Raw genomic sequence first — 23733 nt, 5'->3', positions numbered from 1 at the left:
TTGATTCATTTATATTTCTTCATTCCTTTGTATTGAGTTGATTGGAGCGGTAAGAGCCAGTTCTTCTTGTGTTATTTTATATCATGTTAGGTATTTACAAAGATTCAAGTTCAGTGCTTATAAGTTAACTATGGGATTTAGAATTTTCGGTGTTGTAAATAATGGTGTAGTTAATTTGATAATTCTAATTTGTGATTGACGGCGCATGCGCGTGTGGCGAGCAAGTGAAAGCTGTGGATAAAATGAAGGGCCGCCACGGAGGAGTCTTAGTGACATTCGACTGCCCACACTGATTCACGAAGCTTACGAGAAAAGTGAATTTCTGCCGTTACAGGAGCGTTGTGTATTTTTTGATATGTGAATTATCTGTGAACTACTATTACAATTTGTGTTTTTCTGTTTTTCCTGTCATTTTCAATGTGCAGAATGTTGAACATGCTTGTTCAGAGATGAAAGATCATCGACACCCTTTGAAACTCTCTGCGTCCTTCCTTATTTAAAATCCAAGGGGCCGCTACACAGAACACAATACCACTGTAAAAAAAATCTGCGAAGCCGCGATAGGTGAAGCGCGATATAGCGAGGGATTACTGTATATTTAATTCAAAGACTGTTCTAATAGCTTTCTTTGAGTCTTGAATACCATCTAAATGAAGAAATCTTTACAGGCATTTCTCATTTCTCAAAACTGCCCACAAGCACCACACAATACATTGGCATTTCAGTCACAAGGCAATGCAATGTGCTTGACAAGCATTTACAAACAAAACAGTTAAGAACAGTCAGAAGCAAAGCTGAAAAAACAAAAGTCGCATACCAAATTTATTGTAAGGAATAAACGATTTGATCATTTTAGGGGAGTTCATCATAAATATGATGATAAATTATGATCATATTTATGATCAAAGTTTATATTCAGAGTACACTCTCAGAATGAACTGTGCAAACGTCCGTGCTGTGAGAGTGAACAGGCTTTTAGAGTTGATAGACAGTTGCCGTAGCCGACCAGATCGCTAGGTAAATGAGCAAGCCTTCTCGCCGGCCTCACGTTTTAGGTGCCAATGTGTCCTGTGATTCGATAAGATAAGCAGTGCTACGCGGAAGTAACAAAACCATATCAGACAGTCGTACCTGGGGACCGTTTGAAAATCTAAAATATATTCTTGCTTTTTTCAACCCATAATGATCGAAGGTGGGAAAAGTGTGAATTTGATTGCAGATATACGTACAAGGCCATTTTCAAGACGGACCTCTCAAGAGAAACTCGCTCACGTGAGCCGAGGTGGTCCAGCACTCAGTAGTGCGGAAGTGTGTGTCTGTATATTATTTCTCCGGCCGTGGTGTCATGAATATTATGAGGGGTATTTATTCAAGTTGGACTAAGTAGAACTTCACCGAAGGCCTTAGTGTGAAATGCACGGCCCTCCACTGATGGAATGAACAACTACAAAAATAATTTTGGGCTTCACTCACTATTTTAAACATGTCTCACTATTATTGTGAACTTCATATGTAAATGACTAATGCAGTCTTCTTGTGTTGTCAGGCTTGGGGGAATGCGTGAACACAGAGTTCTACAATCCCGATCAACTTCCTCCGGAGAACTCGTCCTTCCTGGAGAGAGGTTTTGTGTGTCGCTTCCGCTGCCTCTTGGACAACTCGTCTGGCTTTTTAGTGAGAATTGCCTTCTCGAGTAAACGTCTTAAATATTAGCTTGATTTAATTGTGGGGGTTTCGACTATTCATCTTTGCACCAGGCTCTTAAGTTCCAGGGACGACTCAAGTACCTGCATGGCCAGAACGTCTTCAGGGAAAATGGGTCCCACAGCAAAGCACAGCTGGCGCTCTTTTGCATCGCCATGCCCGTCCAGTCTACGTCTATTGTGGAGATCCGCTCCAAAATGTTGCTCTTTCAGACCAAGCACAAGCTGGACTTCACACCTATGGGCGTTGACAACAGGTGACTCCTAGCACTGCAATCCGACCAAAACGTTCTTTTAAAAAAAAAAAGAAAATTATACAGTTGTGGGAAAATATGAGACCTTGTTTCTTCCCTGTAGGGGGAAGATTATTTTGGGCTATTCAGAGACAGAGCTTTGCATGAAAGGCTCCGGCTACCAGTTTATCCACGCCGCTGACATGATGTACTGTGCCGACAACCACTTGCGCAGTATGTCAGACAGTTTTGATACTTTGCAATGTGGATTGAAGACTCATCAACTGTTGCGACTTCTAACTACAGAACATGGTTTGCATGTTTGTGTGTGCGTGCACTTCACAGTGATTAAAACTGGAGAAAGTGGCCTGACGACTTTCCGTCTCCTGAGTAAGTCGGGAAGCTGGGTTTGGGTCAAAGCCAACGCCAAGCTCATCTACAAAGGAGGAAGACCCGACTTCATCATCGCCTATCAGCGAGCTCTAGTGTAAGTGTTGCTGTCCTAATAGTTTTACTAATAGCAACATCTGGTCAAAAATACAATCTATACAGGAATGATGTTTTATCTACTAATTTCTTCATATCTTGAAAAATGTTTCCAATAACAAATAAAGAAAATGGGAAAAAAAGATCGTCAGAATAACTCTAAAACATCGTATTTATCTATACATGCATGTTTTACGTTACATTACTTCACTCTCAGACAGTTGTAAAAACAAGTTAACCAATATTAAAAGAGTATATTGTTATATTGTTGAGGCCAATCAGCAAAAGAGCAAAAAACAAGACATTCGAAACACAACTTTGATGTGTTTCGAACTGAGCAATGCTCTTACAGTTGATGTAAAAAGTCTGCAGACCGCTGTTTTAATGCCATGTTTTTGCGTGATGAAAAATGAGACCAAAATTAATCGTTGCAAGACTTTTTTGTGTACAATTCACTTAAAAAAAAAGAAATCTTTTTAGTGGCAAAGTAAAAAATTATCAACTGAGATAAAGTGTGTACACCCTATTACAACTGGAAATGCACCTGCGTTCAGAATGGACTACTTGAACCAGGTTCGTAATCTCCTTCTAGTGTCGGTAATTGGCAAATTGGTTTCTTCTCCATCCTCAGCAGTGGGAAAATGATTGGTTATATTTTGACTCCCGAAAAATATTTAATAGGTGGGGATAGTCTACTTAAAATAGTGGTTGGCTGCCACAATAGTTTTCTTTTTTAATTTGACCCGTCAAATGAATGGTTCCTAAATGGATACTCAACATCTTGTTTCGATTCAAATTTCCAAACTTGATTCGATTCAATATACAAGGGCCCGATTCGATTCGATTTTCATATTACTATTCACTTTGATTGATTTTCGATTCAATCAAGCATTCCACACAATGCCAATTTTACTTTTCGTATGGAAGGCATTCTCAGAAAGACCCATGCTGCAATTAGTACAAACTGGTTGGTGTAACTAAGTGCAATGGTAAAAATATTATTTACATTAAGAATTCAAATTGAATTGAATTGAATTCAAAGCTGTTACATTAATCATGTACATTTTATTTAACATGACCTGATCAAAATAATAAATACATCTGCCTTTATGTTTTTTGGCGCTGACTTCACTGCTTCTGCTGTTTTGTTTTAATACGCGACTTTTTCGTAGCGACAAAATCTCCCGTGGGCATGTAAATTTGTGGGGCAAAGGATGGTATTAATAGTTTCGATATATGGTTTTCTGATTTGATATTGGGCTATGAGAAGGAAAATCGATAAAAATCTATTTGTCAATTCTTTTTTTTTTTTTTTTTTTTTTCTTAACCCAGACCTAGTTGTCATTGTCGTGACCTCTGCTTTGTGTGTTCCAGCAATGCCGAGGGCGAGGACTATCTCCGCCAGAGGAGGATGCAGCTGCCCTTCAGCTTCACCACGGGTGAGGCTGTGCTTTATAACACCGGCCCAACCGTGGACCTCACGCAGACAGAGTTCAACAAAAAGTTTAACAATAACGGTGACATGGATGCCAGCAAGGAGACGCAGTTGCCCCGCTCACTACTGGACTGCTTCCTCAGGCAGGACGAATCCGCCTACAGGCACACCCCAGAGGTGCTCTTTCCCGTGGATAAGGTTTTCATGGACAGTCGCGCGCTGGTTAGCGTGCCCAGTAACGCTTGGAAGGACACGGGCGTGGGGGCCACTTCCTCTGCCCCCATGGTGGTGAAGGAGGAGGCGAAGCAGTCAGTGATGGCTGTGATCAACAGCCTGCAGGAGATGGCGCAGAAGGGTGACTTCTGCAGCGCCCTGGATAACGTGGAGGTGGATGATTCTGAGCTGATTCAGTGGGAGGAGTCTCTCAAGCTCTTGGGTCAGGAGGGCAACCAGCAGGACAGCGTGGAGTCTGAGTTGGACAACGTCCTCATCAGCGAGATATTCGACCAAATCGATTCTGTTTTGTTCAAGGAGAATAGAGACGAGTGTCCTGCCGCTTGCCTGAAGCAGGACGCCTTCATGCAACCACAGCAGCAGTTCCTGACGCCGTCCCAGGGTGGGATTTCCCCTCAAACCAGCAGCTTCTACACGGCGCAAACCTTAGCGGGATCTGCTCCAGCTTTCAGCAACAGCCAGAAACTTGCCCACTGCGGACCTCTGCAGGGTCCTGCGAATGAGCAGCAGCTGCAACTTCAGGACATTTTTAGCCCAGAAATAGAACTCCCACAACTTATTGTGCCTGATTCTTCTGCTGGTAGTGCTTCAGAGCACTTCCCAGGATTTGAGCGGCACCAGCAGCAGCTGCCAATTCAACATCAGAAGAACATATACTCCGTGACCCCACCCTCAATTCCTTGGAATGACTTTAACGCGCATAATCCTGCCATCCCTGACCCTACACCGATTTCATGGTCGCAGGGCCAGCACAAGCATCCCCATGCGTCCGTTACAAACAACAGTCCGGTTGCGGAAAGCCAAACAATCCCATGTACCAGCCCCTGGCCAAAAACTGTCAATGGGCTGGATCACGCTCAGCAGGACGTACTGGTGTGCGGCCAGGTGGCCAATAACAGCAGCTGCATGTATGCGCAGCCCCTGACCGTTGCGCACTCCTCCTGCCAGAGAGTAACGTGCCTGGACCAGAGTCCCCTACAGGGCGGCTGCTACCCCCAGTGGGGTAGCAGTCAGTCTATGGTGGGCACATCGGCCATCAGCCAGAAGAATGCCAATATCAATCCCATGACGGCTCCGTCCAACATGTCAACCTCGGCGCAAGTCTTTAACCTTCAGAGCTACCAAGAATGATATGTGCAGGTACGAATACATGCTCAGGTTCATCTTGTTGATTTGACCAAATCACTAGAAATTACACGCTACTTAGTGTCAAAATGGCACTACTAGCCGATAAAATCTCATGTATTTCTCTGTGAACCAGGAAGTAGTCTGCAACAATCGAATGAAAAAATACTGTGTAACGGTAACCACTGATTCCTCCTCGTGTACAGAACTTTGTTTGACACCTTTGGTTTCGATTTATTGAATAATAGCCAAATGTTTAAAAAAAAAAAAAGATATTTTCAGTCATTTAACAAAATGGTTTTGTGTTTCTGTTTTGCACAGAAAAAATATCTGATCTTGGTTTACCGCACTGTATCTTGAGAAGTAACAATAACATTTACATTTATTGCAATATCTGTATTTTGTTGCACTCTGAATACCATATTTTCCGGACAACAAGTCGCTCTGGAGTAAAAAAACAGATTTTTTGCAGGTAATTTATTTTACAAAGTCAAAAACAGACATTTCATCTAGGAACATTAATGAAAGAATATAGAACTGGCTGGATAGGTGTAATATATGCTAACACAATGAAGGTTATTAAGTTACACAAAAAATAAACATGAACAGAAAAGGTGTCCGGTGTTCATGTTGATTTTGGGACACTCTGTTAGTGAGGAAGTTGGGTGACATGAAGCGGAAGCACCAAGAAGGTCCTTCAGCAAAATCCTTTACATTCATCTCCTTGGCAACTACCTGAGTGTGGAGACAAACCGTAAGCCTCTCCAGAAACACGTTGTTCAAGCAGCCACTGGCGAACTCGTTCTTCTCGCTGCGGCCATCTAGAAGTAAGAGCAGCCTCCAATTTTTGCTGTTCCCTAACAGGTTTCTCATTCACTCCAAACATTCTCTCTGCGGTTGGTTTATGGTTTTCAGCTGCAAATTTCCCAATTTGGAGCTGGGTAGTTTGCGGAATATGATTCATTTTTTGCTTGAGGGGCATTTGTCTTTGTAAGGAGTAGGAGATATCGGTGCATAAATCTAGAGTGCCCTCTCGTGGGTCAGAAATGACATTTTTTCAATGTATAAGTCGCTCCAGTGTATAAGTCGCAGGACCAGCTGACTTATGAAAAAAAAAGCGTGACTTACAGTCCGGAAAATACAATAGTTATTTTTGCTGTGAACAATATGATGATGATCCATCCAACCATCCTTAAATAGTTTACTTCAAAGTGGCAAAACCCTCAAAGCAGTGTCTTCTTGTGAGACACATCATCACATAGAAATGTCCAAAAAAGTAGTGTTCTCTAATAAGATAAGATAAGATAAGATGTCCTTTATTAGTCCCACAATGGGGAAATTTGAGGTGTTACAGCAGCAAAGATATAGATCACACAGAGTCGGCGGCGTAATGTAGCCGTTAATGTATAACATTAGCAGTAGACATTCAGAAAAAGCATGCAAATATACACAGTATAAACGTATCTAAGTGTAAGGAAACACTCCTAATGTTTGTCCATTATACGGAGGGGGAAACGCTGTAATGATAAAAACTACTGAATGATTGAAAATACTGCAATCATAAAAATATTGCAATGATAAAAGTACTGTAATGGTAAGAGTACTGAAATGATAGAAAAGTACTGCATGATAGAAAATACTGCAATGGTAAAAGTACTGCAATGGTAAAAGTACTGCAATGGTAAAAGTACTGTAATAGTAAAAGTACCGCAATGATAGAAAAATACTGCAATGATAAAAGTACTGCAATGATAAAAGTACTGTAGTAGTGAACATCCTGCAGTGGTAGAAATACTACAGTGATAGAAGTATTGTAATAAGAATACTGTAATGGTAAACAAAATACATCATTGGTCAATATTTAAGTACACCCTTGGCTGAAAGTACAGTAGTAGTTTATATTGCATCCTAGGACTGCACAATTGCACTAATGCCCTCCCATAATTTTATTAGCTGGCTCACTACCAAACAAATGTGGTGCACAGTCCTGCATTTTCCTTCATAGTACAGTCATATTCATGTTTTACTTTTGTTTTTTTCACATAGATGGAACAGTCTTCGCTCGTCATCCATGTGGCTGCCAGTGATGTTGCCACCGCAACCGGCTAGCAGCATCTCCTCCCCCCCATGCAGTATCGGCGCTTATTCTCCGACTCTTGCACTTACTTTGTCATATAACCTCTCTTGTATCTGTCTCATATTTACTCACATGAAAGTTCCGTATATTAGGAATGAAGTATGAAGGTGTGAATGGAAACAGCCAAAGATTTAGTTTTTTTACTTGGAAAACCAATATTTGTTGCAATTTAGGACGTTTATATATATATATATATATATATATACACAATAGTGAGACACAGCTGCCCACTAGCTGGCTGCCATCATCACTAAAATACATGCAATACAGGTTTGTGTTTTAAATCAACATTGAACCATAGTTTCAATTTCATAAGTACCATCAATGAAATGGTGTGTCAAGAAACTTGCGGCCACAGACAATCCAAATGAATAAAACAATCTTGAGGTAGCACTGGTAACATTCACCTGATTCCATGATATAGTTCAGTCCACTTTATGGGAAACATGGAATTCTGGTTCTCGCCATGGGTCTGAGCGACTTGTCAGTGAACGACACTAGTGCGTGTCAAGGATGCCCCCTTCAGGTTAGATAAAGTACTTTAAACTGCAACTCCTTTTCCACTGTCTGTAAAAGCCGGCAGGAATTTTCATGGTTTCTTCCATGCACCCATGTAGAACAATCAGGGGCATTGATATCCATCCCAAGGTCCATGCACTAGTACGATCTTTGACTTCACTGGTCAGACAATTCAGCGCACTGGTAGTAACTATCATGCTTTGGCATAATGTTTTTCCATCAAGTGATCAAACAGCTTTATGGAAATATTATTTCTTTATGACAAGCCTCTTTGTCCTCACTCATCAGACAGCTTTGGCATTTTAGTAGGACAAACTCATTACTGGTGGGGAGTTAAAACTGAGCACTAGTTGACGACTGCGCACTACTCGTACAAATATTGATATAAAAGTTTACTAGTTAAGATTTAGCGCTTCACAGGTCACAACTAGTGCATAGTTGTGTCTCATTAGTAGAGTGTTGTTTTCCAACTAGTATGCAAACAATGTTATGCAATTGTGGAAAAAACATTACGTACTTGTTGTTCTACTAGTATGCTGAATTGTGAGGACAAAGCGTGTATTAATATATAAACATTTATAGCAAGGCCTCCACCTTCCCTTGCTTGTGCCTTCACGCTTAAGGAAAAAAAAAGAATAAAATTATATATATATATATATATATATATATATATATATATATATATATATTCAGTGGCCTTGACATGAACATGTTTTTGTATCCTTCATTAAGGGAACATTTTCTCTAGTGGCTTTTCCGCTCGTAACAAGTGCACTTAATACAATACCAGGAATCCCATCAACATAAGTATCTCACTGTGAACACCCTCCTCAGATATTTTGGCAGCTTTGACCAGTATTGATCTATCTATTTGTCTATCTGTCTGCCTGTCTATCTATCTGTGTCTGTGCAAGATGGAGGAGAAACATGTTGATGTGATCACTCAGTTAAAATGAAAAAACAAGCCTAAGGGAGGTTTCGAGACTGGAGCCACTTAAACCACCTCAGCCAAATTTATTTTTCACTTTCATGTAACCTAATTATATTAGTCATTGTTATCATGTGATATATCAAGCAATTATAATGTTTTTTGTCTACTGTATATTTTTTAATAAATATGAATATATGCATATAATGATTTGAAATTGGTACAGTGTGATTATTCAAATTCGTTGGTTTTTTTTCTGAATAAAGGAACTCAATCTATCCTAGTGCTACAGGCTGAGCCTGTCCCTTTAAAGACCAAGTATGAAATAAGTTTGACCCACCGTATTTCGACTGTCCTCCATCCATTAGCTGAATCGCTATAGTCCACACTAGGGTCGCAGGAGCACGGGAGCCTATCCCAGCTGTCACTAAGCAGTGGGCGGGGGACACCCTGAACTGGTTGCCATCCAATTGCAGTGTGGGGGGGGTTGCCAATTCATTGTAAATGTCATTCCATAAAAGCCCTTAACGGGACACTTGATCCGGCTGAACATTGGCACTTATATAATAGGTATGCATGTAAATATTACACCAGTACTAAACTTCACCCAACCTAAAGGGCTCTGTCGTGATTTATGTGCCCTTGGTGTCATGATCCGCGTCGGGCATGGCAGGGTTTTTTGTTATTGTTTTTGTGCGCATGCGGTTTTGTTATTGTTTTGCTTGCTTTTGGGGCGTTTCCCCCTCAGCACTCGTCCTCACCAGTCACGCACCTGCTCATCGTTACCCATCACACACCTGATCCCCATCTGCTCCCCTGATTACCGGACTATTTAAGCTTCCCATGCCATCAACCCAGTGTCGGATCATTACCCCGCTTGGCTCCCTGTTGCTGCTCCATTTGGACTGTCACGACCGCTCCCTGATCTCGTTCACGCTCATGTTCTCGCTCTCGCTCTTGTCCCTAGTTTTTGTCACTGTCTTCGTTCCTCGGTTTTTGTTCGACTTTGTTATTTTGCACCCTGCCACGTTTGTTTGTCCTAGTACCTTGTTTGCCTTTTGGTTTTGTTTTGTAAATAAATTCCCTTTAAGTTACCCTTATCCCTGCTTCCTCGCATTTTGGGTCCACCCTCCACCTCGCCTACCGGCGAACCTGACAGAATGATCCGACCAACTACGGACCCTGCGGGAAGCTCTCGGCGACGTCATCGTCGTCGCCGATCGGACAACCGCCCTCATCAGTCTGCCGACCAGCCCCGTACCTCGTCTGTTGCTTCCTCCGCGTCTCACGGTATTAAAATCGACGGCCTCCCTGTCATACCCCCTCACCTGATTATTGATTCCGATTATGACGATGATTTTGAGCACCAAGCCTTTTCACCCCCTCACGATTCAAGTAAGTCCGGTTACGAGTATGATTTTGAGCACCTTGCCCCTCACTTTTTTGTCGATTCGGATCACGAATATGATTTTGAATATATTTCCGCTCTCCTAGACGCTCAGCGCAACGCAGTCTTATTTAGGAACCGTCACTTTCCTCCCCCCGAACAACTTCCGTCATCTTTTTCTTTTGACTGTTTTGAGTCCACTTCCCACTCTACCTCGCGCGCTTCACGTCCAAAGTCACGTAAGTCACGGTCCCGTCGCTCCCCTCGTCCACCGTCACTTTCCGCACCTGATCACGTTCCCCTTGCGCATGATAGCTCACGTTCACCAGCACCCATAGTCTCGGTCCCTCGTGTCTCCCATTCCCCTGATTCCCTATGGCGGCAGGCTGATAGGGATCAGTTCCCCCGTCTCGGTTGCGCCCTGCCCGGCTGCTGCGCCCGGCCCGCTGCAGCCTCCACGTCAGCTGCACAGACCATGCCGCCTCCACGCCTGTTGCAGCAACCAGTGCCGGCTCCTCGTCAGCTGCTGCCTCCAGTGCCGGCTCCTCGTCAGCTGCAGCCTCCAGTGCCGGCTCCTCGTCAGCTGCAGCCTCCAGTGCCGGCTCCTCGTCAGCTGCAGCCTCCTGTGCCGGGTCCTCGTCAGCTGCAGCCTCCTGTGCCGGCTCCTCGTCAGCTGCAGCCTCCTGTGCCGGCTCCTCGTCAGCTGCAGCCTCCTGTGCCGGCTCCTCGTCAGCTGCAGCCTCCTGTGCCGGCTCCTCGTCAGCTGCAGCCTCCTGTGCCGGCTCCTCGTCAGCTGCAGCCTCCTGTGCCGGCTCCTCGTCAGCTGCAGCCTCCTGTGCCGGCTTCTCGTCAGCTGCAGCCTCCTGTGCCGGCTCCTCGTCAGCTGCAGCCTCCTGTGCCGGCTCCTCGTCAGCTGCAGCATCCTGTGCCGGCTCCTCGTCAGCGGCAGCCTCCTGTGCCGGCTCCTCGTCAGCGGCAGCCCTCTGTGCCGGTTCCTCGTCCGCTGCAGCCTCCAGAGTCCCACTCCGGCTCCCCGCCAGCTGCTGAGCCCCGTCCCGGCTCCCCGCCAGCTGCTGAGCCCCGTCCCGGCTCCCCGCCAGCTGCTGAGCCCCGTCCCGGCTCCCCGCCAGCTGCTGAGCCCCGTCCCGGCTCCCCGCCAGTTGCTGAGCCTCGTTCCGGCGCCCTGCCAGCGCCCCAGGTCCACGTTCCGGCGGAGCACGTCGTGCGCCCGCCCCAAGTCCATGTACCAGCGAAGCACGTCCTGCGTCCGCCCCAAGTTTATGTTCCGGCGGTGCACGTCGTGCGTTCGCCCCAAGTCCCATGTTCCGGTGGTGCGTGTCCTGCGTCCGCCCCAAGTCCATGTTGCGGCGGAGCGCGTTGTGCGTCCGTCCTCAGTTCATGTTCAGGCGGAGCACGTCGTGCGTCCGTCCCCAGTTCAAGTTCAGGCGGAGCATGTCGTGCGTCAGTCCCCAGTTCAAGTTCAGGCGGAGCACGTTGTGCGTCCGTCCCAGGTTCACGTTCAGGCGGAGCACGTTGTGCGTCCGTCCCAGGTTCACGTTCAGGCGGAGCACGTTGTGCGTCCGTCCCAGGTTCACGTTCAGGCGGAGCACGTTGTGCGTCCGTCCCAGGTTCACGTTCAGGCGGAGCACGTTGTGCGTCCGTCCCAGGTTCACGTTCAGGCGGAGCACGTTGTGCGTCCGTCCCAGGTTCACGTTCAGGCGGAGCACGTTGTGCGTCCGTCCCAGGTTCACGTTCAGGCGGAGCACGTTGTGCGTCCGTCCCCGGTTCACGTTCAGGCGGAGCACGTGGTGCGTCCGTCCCCAGTTCACGTTCAGGCGGAGCACATTGTGCGTCCGCCCCAAGCTCACGTTCCGGCGGAGTCCGTCCCGCGTCCGCCTCCGGTCCAGGATCCGACGGCGCCTGTCCTGCGCCCGTCGCAAGTGCCTGCCCCGGCAGCGCTCGACGACCCACGGTCGCTCCTGGCTCCTGCCTCGGCGGTGGACGACGACATGCCGCCGCCTCTCGACTCTGCCTCGGCGGCCTTCGACGACGCGCCGCCGCTTCTCGTCACGGCCTCGGCGGCGTCCGACGGTCCACCGCCGCTCCACGTGCCTGTCTCGGCGGCGTCCGACGACCAACCGCCGCTCCACGTTCCTGTCTCGGCGGGGTTCGACGACCAGCCGCCGCTCCACGTTCCTGTCTCGGCGGGGCTCGAGGACCAGCCGCCGCTCCACGTTCCTGTCTCGGCGGGGCTCGAGGACCAGCCGCCGCTCCACCTTTCTGTCTCGGCGGGGGTCGACGACCAGCCGCCGCTCCACGTTCCTGTGTCGGCGACACTCGACGACCATCCGCCGCTCCACGTTCCTGTCTCGGCGGGATTCGACGACCAGCCGCCGCTCCACGTTCTTGTCTCGGCGGGGCTCGACGACCAGCCGCCGCTCCACGTTCCTGTCTTGGGTGCGCCCGGACGTCCGCCTGAATGGCCACGGGTGGACTTATTGATCGGGCCTCCCGGACGTCCGCCTGAATGGCCCCGACGGGACTCTCTGGTCTGGCCTCCCGGACATCCGCCAGACCGGCCTAGTTCGCGGGCCTTGGTCCCGCCTCCCGGACGGCCGCCCGAATGGCCCCGTCGGGACTCGCTGGTCTGGCCCCCTGGACATCCGCCAGACCGGTCTCGTTCGCGGGCCTGGGTCCCACCTCCCGACCCCTTCCGCCCACCCTTGTTCTTGGACAATTTTGGGGGTTTTTTGGGGTTTTTTTTCTCCGTGTTTGTTTTTTGGGACGTCTGGGATCCGTCCCTTAAGGGGGGGGTACTGTCATGATCCCCGTCGGGCATGGCAGGGTTTTTTGTTATTGTGCGCATGCGGTTTTGTTATTGTTTTGCTTGCTTTCGGGGCGTTTCCCCCTCAGCACTCGTCCTCACCAGTCACGCACCTGCTCATCGTTACCCATCACACACCTGATCCCCATCTGCTCCCCTGATTACCGGACTATTTAAGCTTCCCATGACATCAACCCAGTGTCGGTTCATTACCCCGCTTGGCTCCCTGTTGCTGCTCCATTTGGACTGTCACGACCGCTCCCTGATCTCGTTCACGCTCATGTTCTCGCTCTCGCCCCTAGTTTTTGTCACTGTCTTCGTTCCTCGGTTTTTGTTCTGTTTAGTCACGTTTAATTCGACTTTGTTATTTTGCACCCTGCCACGTTTGTTTGTCCTAGTACCTTGTTTGCCTTTTGGTTTTGTTTTGTAAATAAATTCCCTTTAAGTTACCCTTATCCCTGCTTCCTCGCATTTTGGGTCCACCCTCCACCTCGCCTACCGGCGAACCTGACACTTGGTTTTGTTAAGTCTCAGGAGGCTGCACCCCGCCAGGCATGCATGGATGTCCAGAAGCCGCTGCAGCGGTGTTAAAAGTAACAGCAATTGTCAAGACAGCATTAGCTTTCGGCTGCTAAACAGTCGAGGTAAGCATAACAAAATCATCTTACCATCCAGACATGCAGGTGGCTCTGTGCCATCGAGTACGTTCGCGACCACCACCGCTTGCAGTCGTGAACGTCGCAGTGCAAGTGATCATCAATTTCGGATGAACACCTCATCATCGACAACCCCCAGCGCTGTTTTTAACGTTCTACATCACGGTGTGAGCCTAAGTGTTTTTTTTGTTTTTTTTAATGACCGCAGACGTGTTTTGTTTTGCCGGTGTAATCAACGGTGTGTGCGGCGCATTCGCTCTGCTTGTCGTCCCGGTGGCCGGGCGTGCCAAAACGAGGATAGGTTGCACCTGCACCGGTAAAACACTGGCAATGCAATTTTTCGAAAGACGTACAATAGGAAGGGATGTCAGAAATTTTCAACGCGTCTGACGGACCACACGCTAACAATTTCGTTAACGCGTGGCCCCATCTGGAAAGCAATTCTTGTACAAGGATCTCTTTGCAATTTATGGAAAGTGAAACCATGTCATTTCTTGCATGGCCAGCATATATGGCAGCGCATTCCAGTTCCTGCTAACATCAGGCAACTTTGCACAGCCAATAAATAGCAGTTGATCCTCACTGAAGCAAATCAGTTCTTGTAGATCCTTAGCTGAGTGGATGGTTACCTCTGCTTCATCAACAAAAAGGAAGTCACGTGCACACCTCAGCTGGTCTTTAGTCTTGGTTCTTAATCTGGAAAGGTTGTCTGACCTGGTTAGGAGGTAGATACCATCAGTTGCAGAACCAAAGACGTGTTTCAGTATCATAGCAAAGAAGACTCTGTATAATGAAGGCAGCCGAGGTTGAGCAGTCTAAAATGACGGTTCCTTTCACGTCATCATGAAGGATCTGACGATACTGAGAAGTTTGGGTGGACATACAATCTTGGGAAGAATGTTGAAGATGCCACAAGACTAGATTGAACGCTTTTGTGAGATCTATAAAGGCTACAAAGAGTGGCTGCATTTACTCCCTACACTTGTCCTAATGTTGTCTGAGGGGGAAAAAATCATGTCTATGATGGGTCTGTTCGCCCGGAAACCGCACTGCGATTCAGGGTAGACATGCTCAGCAACTCGAGCAAAGAATTACCCAATAATCCTGGGGCGGTTATACCACTATAATTATTGCAATTGCTTTTGTCACCTTTATTTGTGTATAGTTCAATGACATTAGCATCACTCATGTATTGTAGTACCAGCCACACATTGTGCAAGAAAATGTAGCCGTCAATGGCTCTAAACGAGTTAAAATCGTTGCCTTTCCCATATTGTATGGAGGAGCCAAGACAGAGAAGTGTGGACGTCTTTCCTTCCTTCCTTGCTATAAGTCCCATTTCCTCTTGTATGGTTTTTCTCTCATTTTTTGCCCTTACTCCCACTACACTTCTCTATCATGTTTGGGGAGCAATGTTGGATGTTTCGTTTTAACTCAAAATTCTTCGTTGGCGCACGGGTGCCTCATGATTTGTTTTCCTTTCAACCTTTAATCACCATCATCATCTGTGAGTGCGTGCTTGTGAATGTGTGTGGACGTGTGCATATGAGAGCGAGAGAACTGATCTGTTGACAGTGAACCTTTCACACTAACAACAACACAACCCTTTGGCTCACTGGCCTAGTTTTGTGTGCGCGTGTGTGCGTGTGTGTGTGTGTGTGTGGGGGTGTGTCCATGTTTGTGTGCGGGGGTGCGTGCACATGTGTTTCTGTCTTTGCATATGTGTGTGTGCACCCTAAGGGGGCTGTGAACCGATCATGTGACCCCTGTGTTTGTGTTTGAGCACAGAGACGTATCTTGTGTGTCTTTGTGCGCTGTCAAAACATGCACGTGTCACAAGGGCACATGGACACTCACTCGCTATGACAGCATGGCCACCATTTTACTGAGGCCTCTGGACCTTATATTTAATACATTAATTTGCACTCCAATTCTTTGGGAGTCAAAACATTAGAGGAGCACATCTCAGGCTCTTGTTCAACATTCGATGATGACAAAGATGCCAAGTTAATGCCGTGTTTGTCAACCTTTATTAAACCGAGGCACATAGTTTAAGAAAATCTCCCAACACACCAACTTTATGATAAAAGTGACCTGACATGTACATTTTTGGAGATGTGAGTCGTTATTTGGCTGTTTTCTTTTCTTTTTTATTTTTTTTACTTTGACTGAAAATTTGAGAGGGCGGCTCGGTGGCCGACTGGTTAGTACAAGATTAGCCTCACAATGTGGAGGTCGTGGATTCAATTCCATCTCCGGCCTTCCTGTGTGGAGTTTGCATGTTCTCCCCGTGCCTACCTGGGTTTCCTCCGGGTACTCCGGTTTCCTCCCACATTCCCAAAACATGCACGGCAGGTTGATTGGACACTCTAAAGTGCCCCTAGGTATGAGTGTGAGCGTGGATGGTTGTTTGTCTCTGTGTGCCCTGCAATTGGCTGGCAACCTGTTCAGGGTGTCCCCTGCCTACTCCCCAAAGATAGACTCCAGCACCCCCGCGACCCTTGTGAAGAGAAGCGGTACAAATAATGGATGGATGAAAATTTGAGGTTCGATTATTGTGGCAGTGAACTAAACTTCTCACTTGACAGCATAGAGCAATTTGATGCAGTTGCTTGCAGTTCCCGCTGACGGTGACTGCACACACTACGCTGATGGAGAAATATCAGCCCCAGCTGACATTTTTGCAACTGCAACATCGTGCTGTGGTTTGGAGGGTTTTTTTTTTAAGTCCCACTTACTTAGCATATTCTCCCCGTGCCTGCGTGGGTTTCCTCCGGGTTCTCTGGTTTCCTCCCACATTCCAAAGAACATGAGTGTGTTTGTGAGTGTCGATGGTTGTTTGTCTTTGTGTGCCCTGCGATTGGCTAGCTACCAGTTCAGGGTGTACCCCCACTACTGCCTGAACACTGCTGGGATGGGCTCCAGCACACCCGGGACCCCTGTGAGGAGAAGCGGCCAGGATAATCTTTGGATGGATGGATTTTCCAAATGGATTTCTATGGTATTATCTTATCTCCTCTAAAACTCCATTCTCCATGATTTACAGCCAGTCTCAGACTTAATGCGTATTGCTTGATGGGCGGTAAGCCAGGTGTGTGAAAAAACAAGAAGACTTCCAAATGGGAGAATATGGCCTTATCTACATAACTGCTGCTTGTTGTGAAATTTGTTGCCTCCATCTAGAAAAAATGCATCTCATATTATTGCTCACAAGTCAAAGCAAAATGTTGGTTGGGCGATGTGCTCATATCTCGAACTTTACTGCAATTTTTTATTTTTTTTATCCAATTATGCAATTAAGTCGTTGAAATAATCAAAATTATAGATTCCAAAATCATCTTTGAATTGCTGCAATTGGTTATCACAGTTTCATCACAAATGTAAAAACACACCCGGAAGTCGTAACAGGTGACTGTGACTGTTTGAAAATGTAAAATATATTCTTGCTTTTTTTTTTAAACCACAATGGCCGAAGGAGAGAAAAGTGGTGATCCAGATAATTGTTCTGGAAGTGACTTTCTAAATTGGCAGCTCTGCAAGTATGAAAGTATCGGCTGTAGGTTTAAGTTGTAATATCACCATACACCACTAGATGGCAGATATGTCTTAGTTGCCCCAGCACCACCATAGGTTATTGTTGATTTAATACTTTGTGCTATTTGTCTAAACAAGCTGGTTAGTTCAGTTGGTTGGAATTTGGTGCTAATAATGCCAAGGTCATGGCTTGATCAATATGGGGATCAATAACCTAACTTTTTAAAAAGGTTTGTCACTCATCTGAACGTCAAAACTGCAATGCTTGATTGCAGCAAAGATCTTGCTCCTTTGCATGAGGCTAAATCATTTCCAATAGTCTTATGTTGAAACGCTGCATCATACTGTTTTTCAAACTTTATTTTAAATATATGATGACAGTTAAACACATAAACAGAAATATAACCATAATTGACATTTTTAAATATGATAACATGAATTATTAACACGAAAATTACAATCAAGTGAGGGGAATGCACATGACATGTAAGAGTCTCACCCCTGACCCATATTCACCCATAAAACCTTCATCGCGCATGCTTGGCGCTCATTGGCCCTGGAGGGTCGCTTGGGTACGCGCTTAGGTGCACGCGCACGGCCAATGTTTCCAGGAGATTCTCCCACATGCGTGCGCACACGCTCGCCGCTATTGCATTTTTAAGTTTCTTTCTGAGCGAGCGAGATAGCGCGCACGTAGTCAATCTGTGCCGGGCGTAACCGCCGGTGGAATGCGCGCCCCCGCGGACCTTCCCACCGCGCGCCTCCCACCGCCTTTGCTGCAGCACAGCGCCGATGTTCACGTTTAACATGTTTATTGTTTCCCCTTTTGTTTCCGTTTTTTTAGTTTGCAAACTTTTTCTTTTTGCTATCTTTAACTAGGATGGAGTGCTCGTGCGTGTACCTGGCGCATCTTTTGTGACTGGTGTGGACGTGACAAATTGAGCGTACGTGCCCGGAACAAGTGCATCACACTCCAAATGGGACAACTATTGTGGATTATCCCGATGATTTTGAAACACTTTGGTTCATTTTAAAGGAGCGAAATCCGTCCAGTTGGGAGCTACTGCTACGGCCAAGGTGGCGGGTTATTTTTTATTAAAAAAATAAAATGTTTTATAGCTTTGATTTGTCGGGATAAAAACGGAATATTTGCGCTGGTCGTCCATGTAGCGCAAGAAAGAGACGCAGAGTGTTTGCGGCTCACCAGGCTTACATAAGCAGCAGCGTCATGTATGCAGGACGCAAGAGGAGAAAACCAGTCCAGAGAGCGTAAGTTATTTCGATTTTTTTATTTATTTTCCCCCTAATTAGACTTACTGGTACGTGAATGAAAATGTAACTAGTGGGGAAAATATACTTTTAAACAAAGAAAAACCCCATCAAATAGTCACCATGCAATTCCATATTTCAAATATGCATTTTGGTGATTTGATCGAAAAAACATCAACATTATAGCGGATATTTTCTCATTTAGACCGAACGTGTTGTTTGTTTACAGTTAAAAGCAGCTTTACGTTCAATGTTGTGCACCGGACTGCTTTAATGCCCGAGGATTATTTTTACAGGCCCTCTATTTCCAAGGCCGGATTTTGACCTTCAAAACAAACATGCGTGGAAAGAAATAAATCTTCACACAATTTTAACACGTTGCTGCAAATAACACAAAATTCGAACAATACACGTTTAATTCATTAGATTGCTTTAGTCAGCCTCCTTAAATTCTTTCGATCGGGGGTGTTTTAACGCCCTTTTGAAGATATTATCGTTATTTAAAATGCAATAAAGACGCCCGCTTTTGTTCGTAACAATAAAACAACAATTTGTTTTAAAGTAAAGTGATACACTTTTCACTAAAAGGCCTGCAGCTGCTGTATGCTGTTCTCTCCGGCGATTTTAATTAAAGAAAAAAAAAACACGAACGAATGTTGCGCATACATGCACAACAAACTAGCGAGTTTAATCGTACGAGGGGCTATTTTTTAAAGTGCGAAATCCTAACAAAAATGAAATAAAAATGATAAATAAAAGACAACAAAAATACTCAAAGGGCGATCTATTTTTCACATTCAATACTCTAGCACTTACAACTCAACTGGTAAATGTTAAGATGCCTGTGTTTTTTCCCCGTTGTTTATTTATTTATTTTAATTTTTTTTTTTTTTAAATGAATTTGGTTATCGAATAAAAACACTTTCGTGAGCATATGTGGCTTGACCTGTCAATTGTAAAGAAACGCAACCACCTTAAAGACGAGGGCCAGCAGAGAAGGCCATATATGCTGACATCTATCAAAGATGCTGTCTAAACACAGCTCATGGCCTCTGAAATAACTTTTTAAAAACTTTTTTTTTTTTAGAAAGGAAGAAAAATAAATCATTCATGTATGTTTTTTGTTAGGGCCACTATCTGCACTATTAATTGTAAAACACATTATTTCATTTGATGTGCTGTGGAAATGTTTTCATTTCCAGCCATGAACAGCGTTTGTAATTTGGAAAGGAATATGTGCTTAGAAGACCCTTGTAAACACTCAGCTAATACAAATGTTGGATCAAACATTGACAAATATGAAAATTCTCCCTTTTGATCGACAATGTCATTAATGATATAATACAATACAACTGTATTTAAATAGCGCATTTCACAACAACTGGAGCAGTAACAACGCGCTTGGCAGCTGCACTTGGCAGCTGCATGAGACAATTACCTTACATTTGTAGTTTGATCAATGTTTTCAGCAGTGTTCAATTGTAGTGTATCGTATTGTCAGCAGTTTCTGATAATTTCTTCTAAAAAATAAACCAAATAACCAAAATATCAAAAACAACTCTTAGTATGACACAAATTACAACCATAATGCCCACTGATGGTCATTTTGTTTGAGGTAGGGTGCAAACCAACTAGTCCTGTTCAAGAAATTAGTACCTAAACATACCGTTCTATTCAGGATGAAAACTCAAAGTCAGATCAACAACTTAGCATAAATTCCAATTTAATGCACACCACAACATGTGTATCCATCAACAAAAAGCACCTGTGCTTGTGTACTTAATTCTAATTTTGTCCTGTCTGGTAGTGTGAAACAGCCACCCAATGAGGGGGCGAAGTCCAACCCGTCCAAGCGGCACCGGGATCGCCTCAATGGGGAGCTGGAGAGGTTGGCTAGCCTCCTGCCATTTCCTGAGGAAGTCACCGCCAGCCTGGACAAACTGTCTATCCTACGACTAAGTGTCAGCTACCTGCGAGCCAAGAACTTCTTCTCTGGTACGTTCTGTCCATGTCAGGAGCAGAATCATTCGAGTTTGCAACTTCTATGTATTGCCACAGATGTTAAAAAAGCACACAAGAACAGGTCATGGGACAGGACAGCAGATGAGAAAAATAAATTGGGTCCAGTTAATTTACTGCAAATGGGTTGCAATAGAAACTGAAACAAAGTAATTCAGATGATATTGTGCAAGACCATTTGATTCAATACAATACAACTATATTTATATAGCGCATTTCACAACAGCTGAAGCTGTAACAAAATGCTTTAATATAAATTAGAACACAAATAAGAACACGTAAACAATAGATACCAGAAGAACAGCAGAACCGCGACACTTTCATGTTGAGTCGAAAGCCAAAGAATAAACATGTCTTCAAACGAGTTTTAAAAGTGGACAGAAAGGGGGCTTGCCTAACATGCAATGGAAGGTCATTCGATAGGGAAGGACCGGAAACAGAAAAGGTGCGATCCCTCCAGATGCTGCGCTTAGTCCACTGTCCCTCCAGCAGCATTTGGACCGCAGACCTGAGGAAGCGGGTAGGGGTGGAGGAGCTTGGAGAGGTACGCTGGGGTGAGGCCATTTGAAGCTTTGAAGACGAACAGAAGTATCTTAAAGGAACTCCTAACTGCACTGGGAGCCAGTGAAGAGTGGCCAAGATTGGTGTTATGTGATCCGTCTTCTGAGCTCCAGTCAAAAGACGAGCAGCAGCATTTTGCACCAGTTGGAGGTGCTTGAGGGAGGACTGGCTGACTCCAAAGTAAAGTGCATTACAGTAATCTAGCCTAGATGTATTGAAGCCATGACTGCTTTTCAGATTTGACTACTTGGTTGCAATGAACAGAGGGCAAGTTTAATTCAGCCCGAATTAGATTACTTCTAAAAGGGTTGCGAAAGCAATCAAAACAATTTAAACAAGAAGTGAAAGTGCTTTTTGTTCATTTGCTACTTGGCAGCCACCACCTCAATGCCAAAGTTGCTCAAGCCCAACCATTGCCTGAATGGGTTGAAATCGAAATGAAAACACAATGCAGACAAGACAATGTCAAAGCTGGTGCAAGATATTTATTATTACTTGGCAGCAACCATCTCAGTCATTCAGGCTCAACTGCATGGTTTGAATTGTGTGACTATTGTAATTGTATATGCAGTATTGACAATTCTTACGTTTACCTCTGATTCTACTCATCGGGCTAAGTTAGCCGAGCCAAGATATCAAAGTTTGTTTGCGGTGTCTTCCGTTCCAGTGTTGGATATGTTTGTTGGCCAACATCTTGCAGTTGATCGGCGTTGTTGTGATGACAAGTGCGAGGAGGCACCGCCTTATTCCACTGATTTCATCGCGTGGGGGGGCAGCCGTCAATATTTAATTGAGACCGCATGTCTACGTGTGGCGGTGACATCAAGCGATCGGAGGGTGAGGATGAAGAGCGACCATTAAGACTTGGCGAGCGCTGAGCGTCACTCGCAACTGACAAGTGTGTACGTTCTCCAGTCTACGATTCGCAAAGACGGGAGAAGGCACCGTCATTTCAGGCAATGATCTTCCGGAGAGAAAAGCTGCAATGCGGCCGTCAGCTGCTCTCGACGGATGAATAATTCACAGGAACTTTTGAGGTTTAAAGAATTTATGATATGGAGGCAGAGCCATGTTTGTTTAAGGCAACGGCTGTTTGGGACAGAACAGAGGTGGGCAGGATGGAGGCAGCCAGGATGCTTCGATACAAACTAAGAGCACACGTATGCATTGGGTGTTGGGTTGGAGAATCCACTGTACAGAAACCAGGGTCTTCATTTTTAATTTTTCATGAGCTTCTGTAGATTTCCCCACCAACAACATTTGGAGATTTTCAGCCTCGTCTGACTGAATTATTGATCATGGTTTTTTTCCATAGCAATAGGTCAAAATGTCTTATTAGACACATAGACTTGTCCTCTTGTCTAAATGCATTAGCCTACTTCCTGTACACGCTTGCTAAGTAATTAACGAGCTCAAGGGCGCTTTCTCGAAGCAAGCAGCTCCACTTGAGGGCTTCGTCTCTTTGGGCTGCCTTTGCGGTCAGCCATAATTTGTTGTATGTAAACACAGTAAATCTTGCTTGTCAGAGGCATCTCAGTACAGACACTCAGAGGAGGAGGAGGAGGGTGGTGGTGGGTACGCTTCATATGATGTTCACTGTTATTAAAAGATATAAATGCTTGAAAGTGTGCATATTGCTTACAATTAAGATGGTGATTCCGCACTATACTGCGCAATTTTGAACAAAGCCTTGGTCGTTAAGGTGGCATTATCCAGCCTGTCGGCCATCTTGGTGGTTGTCAGGAGCTATAATGGACAGGCACTTCTTGGCCAGGCTGAAGAAGGAAAAACTGGGGTATTTGGTGGGGGATGGAGGCGATGGGTTTACACATTAAAGCATACAACACAACCTAGCATGACCTCAGCTCAAGCAGCACCAACATCACACTGCCGTTTGAATTGAAAACAGGACTTGACAACCACCAGTCCTCTTCATACCATGTACAAAATGTTATATATATATATATATATATATATATATATATATATATATATATATATATATATATATATATATATATATTAGTGCTGTCAAACTACATTTACATTTACCTAATTAATTGATTAATCACATTTTTCAACTACCCTATTTTTCGGACTATAAGCTACTTGTTTCCTAGATTTTGAACCATGCCGCTAATACAACGGTGCAGCTTTTCTGCGGATTTTTTCTTTCACCGATAGGGGCGCTCTATAAATCAGAAAATACGCTAAATAAATCTTGATTTTTTTTTTTCTCTTGGGTATGTTTTAATTAGCAAAGTTGTTGCCGTGTTAAAAGACACTGTTTTAACAATCTGTTTATGCACCTTTATGTGCATTCACAGTACAAAATTGTTTTGTGCATGCAGTGAACAACAATTGTTTTTCAACATAGAAAACTGCGGCTTATAGCCTGGTGTGGCTTGTATATCGTTTTTCCCCCTCCAAAATAGTTGCCGCGACTTATATACAAATGCACCTCATAGTCCAGAAAAAACGGTACTATTTTTTATAATATTTTTAATTAATGTAAAATCATCAAATATTAAATGTATTTGAAATCAAAGACTGTTCTAATAGCTTTCTTTGATCCTTGAATACAATCTAAACTGTGTCATCTGTACAGGCATTTTTCTTGGAAACAATTCTCAAAACTTATACATTTAGTTCTGCCCACAAGTGTTTCACTCTGTTCCGTTCT

General features: G+C 44.9%; 2 protein-coding genes across 4 annotated transcripts in view; both read left to right on the top strand.

The window, feature by feature from the left end:
- The window catches only part of LOC148323131 (aryl hydrocarbon receptor-like), a 58672-nt gene extending 49662 nt beyond the window's left edge, over positions 1–9010 (top strand). For both annotated transcript variants that reach the window (XM_088314549.1, XM_088314548.1), the window contains 6 exons: positions 1547–1674; positions 1758–1960; positions 2061–2170; positions 2282–2423; positions 3797–5231; positions 7263–9010. In XM_088314549.1, the coding sequence (XP_088170675.1) occupies positions 1547–1674; positions 1758–1960; positions 2061–2170; positions 2282–2423; positions 3797–5222 (2009 nt within the window). In that variant the 3' untranslated portion in view covers positions 5223–5231; positions 7263–9010. The remainder of the gene's footprint in view (positions 1–1546; positions 1675–1757; positions 1961–2060; positions 2171–2281; positions 2424–3796; positions 5232–7262) is intronic.
- Positions 9011–17824: 8814 nt separating this feature from the next.
- Positions 17825–23733, top strand: part of LOC148323130 (aryl hydrocarbon receptor-like) — a 50090-nt gene continuing 44181 nt past the window's right edge. Inside the window, exons 1-3 of one of the 2 annotated variants that reach the window (XM_088314286.1) lie at positions 17825–18278; positions 18372–18470; positions 20278–20465. In XM_088314286.1, the coding sequence (XP_088170412.1) occupies positions 18430–18470; positions 20278–20465 (229 nt within the window). In that variant the 5' untranslated portion in view covers positions 17825–18278; positions 18372–18429. Of the gene's footprint in view, positions 18471–20277; positions 20466–23733 lie in introns of both variants that reach the window. The other variant, XM_088314285.1, reaches the window with a different exon arrangement.

The sequence above is a fragment of the Idiotropiscis lumnitzeri genome, chromosome 14 (assembly GCF_059441095.1).
Source record: "Idiotropiscis lumnitzeri isolate Australia: NSW breed Sydney's pygmy pipehorse chromosome 14, RoL_Ilum_1.0, whole genome shotgun sequence".
NCBI classification, from domain to species: Eukaryota; Metazoa; Chordata; class Actinopteri; order Syngnathiformes; family Syngnathidae; genus Idiotropiscis; species Idiotropiscis lumnitzeri.
The sequence above is the reverse complement of the archived record's forward strand: the minus strand, read 5'-3'. Positions and strand labels throughout refer to the sequence as shown.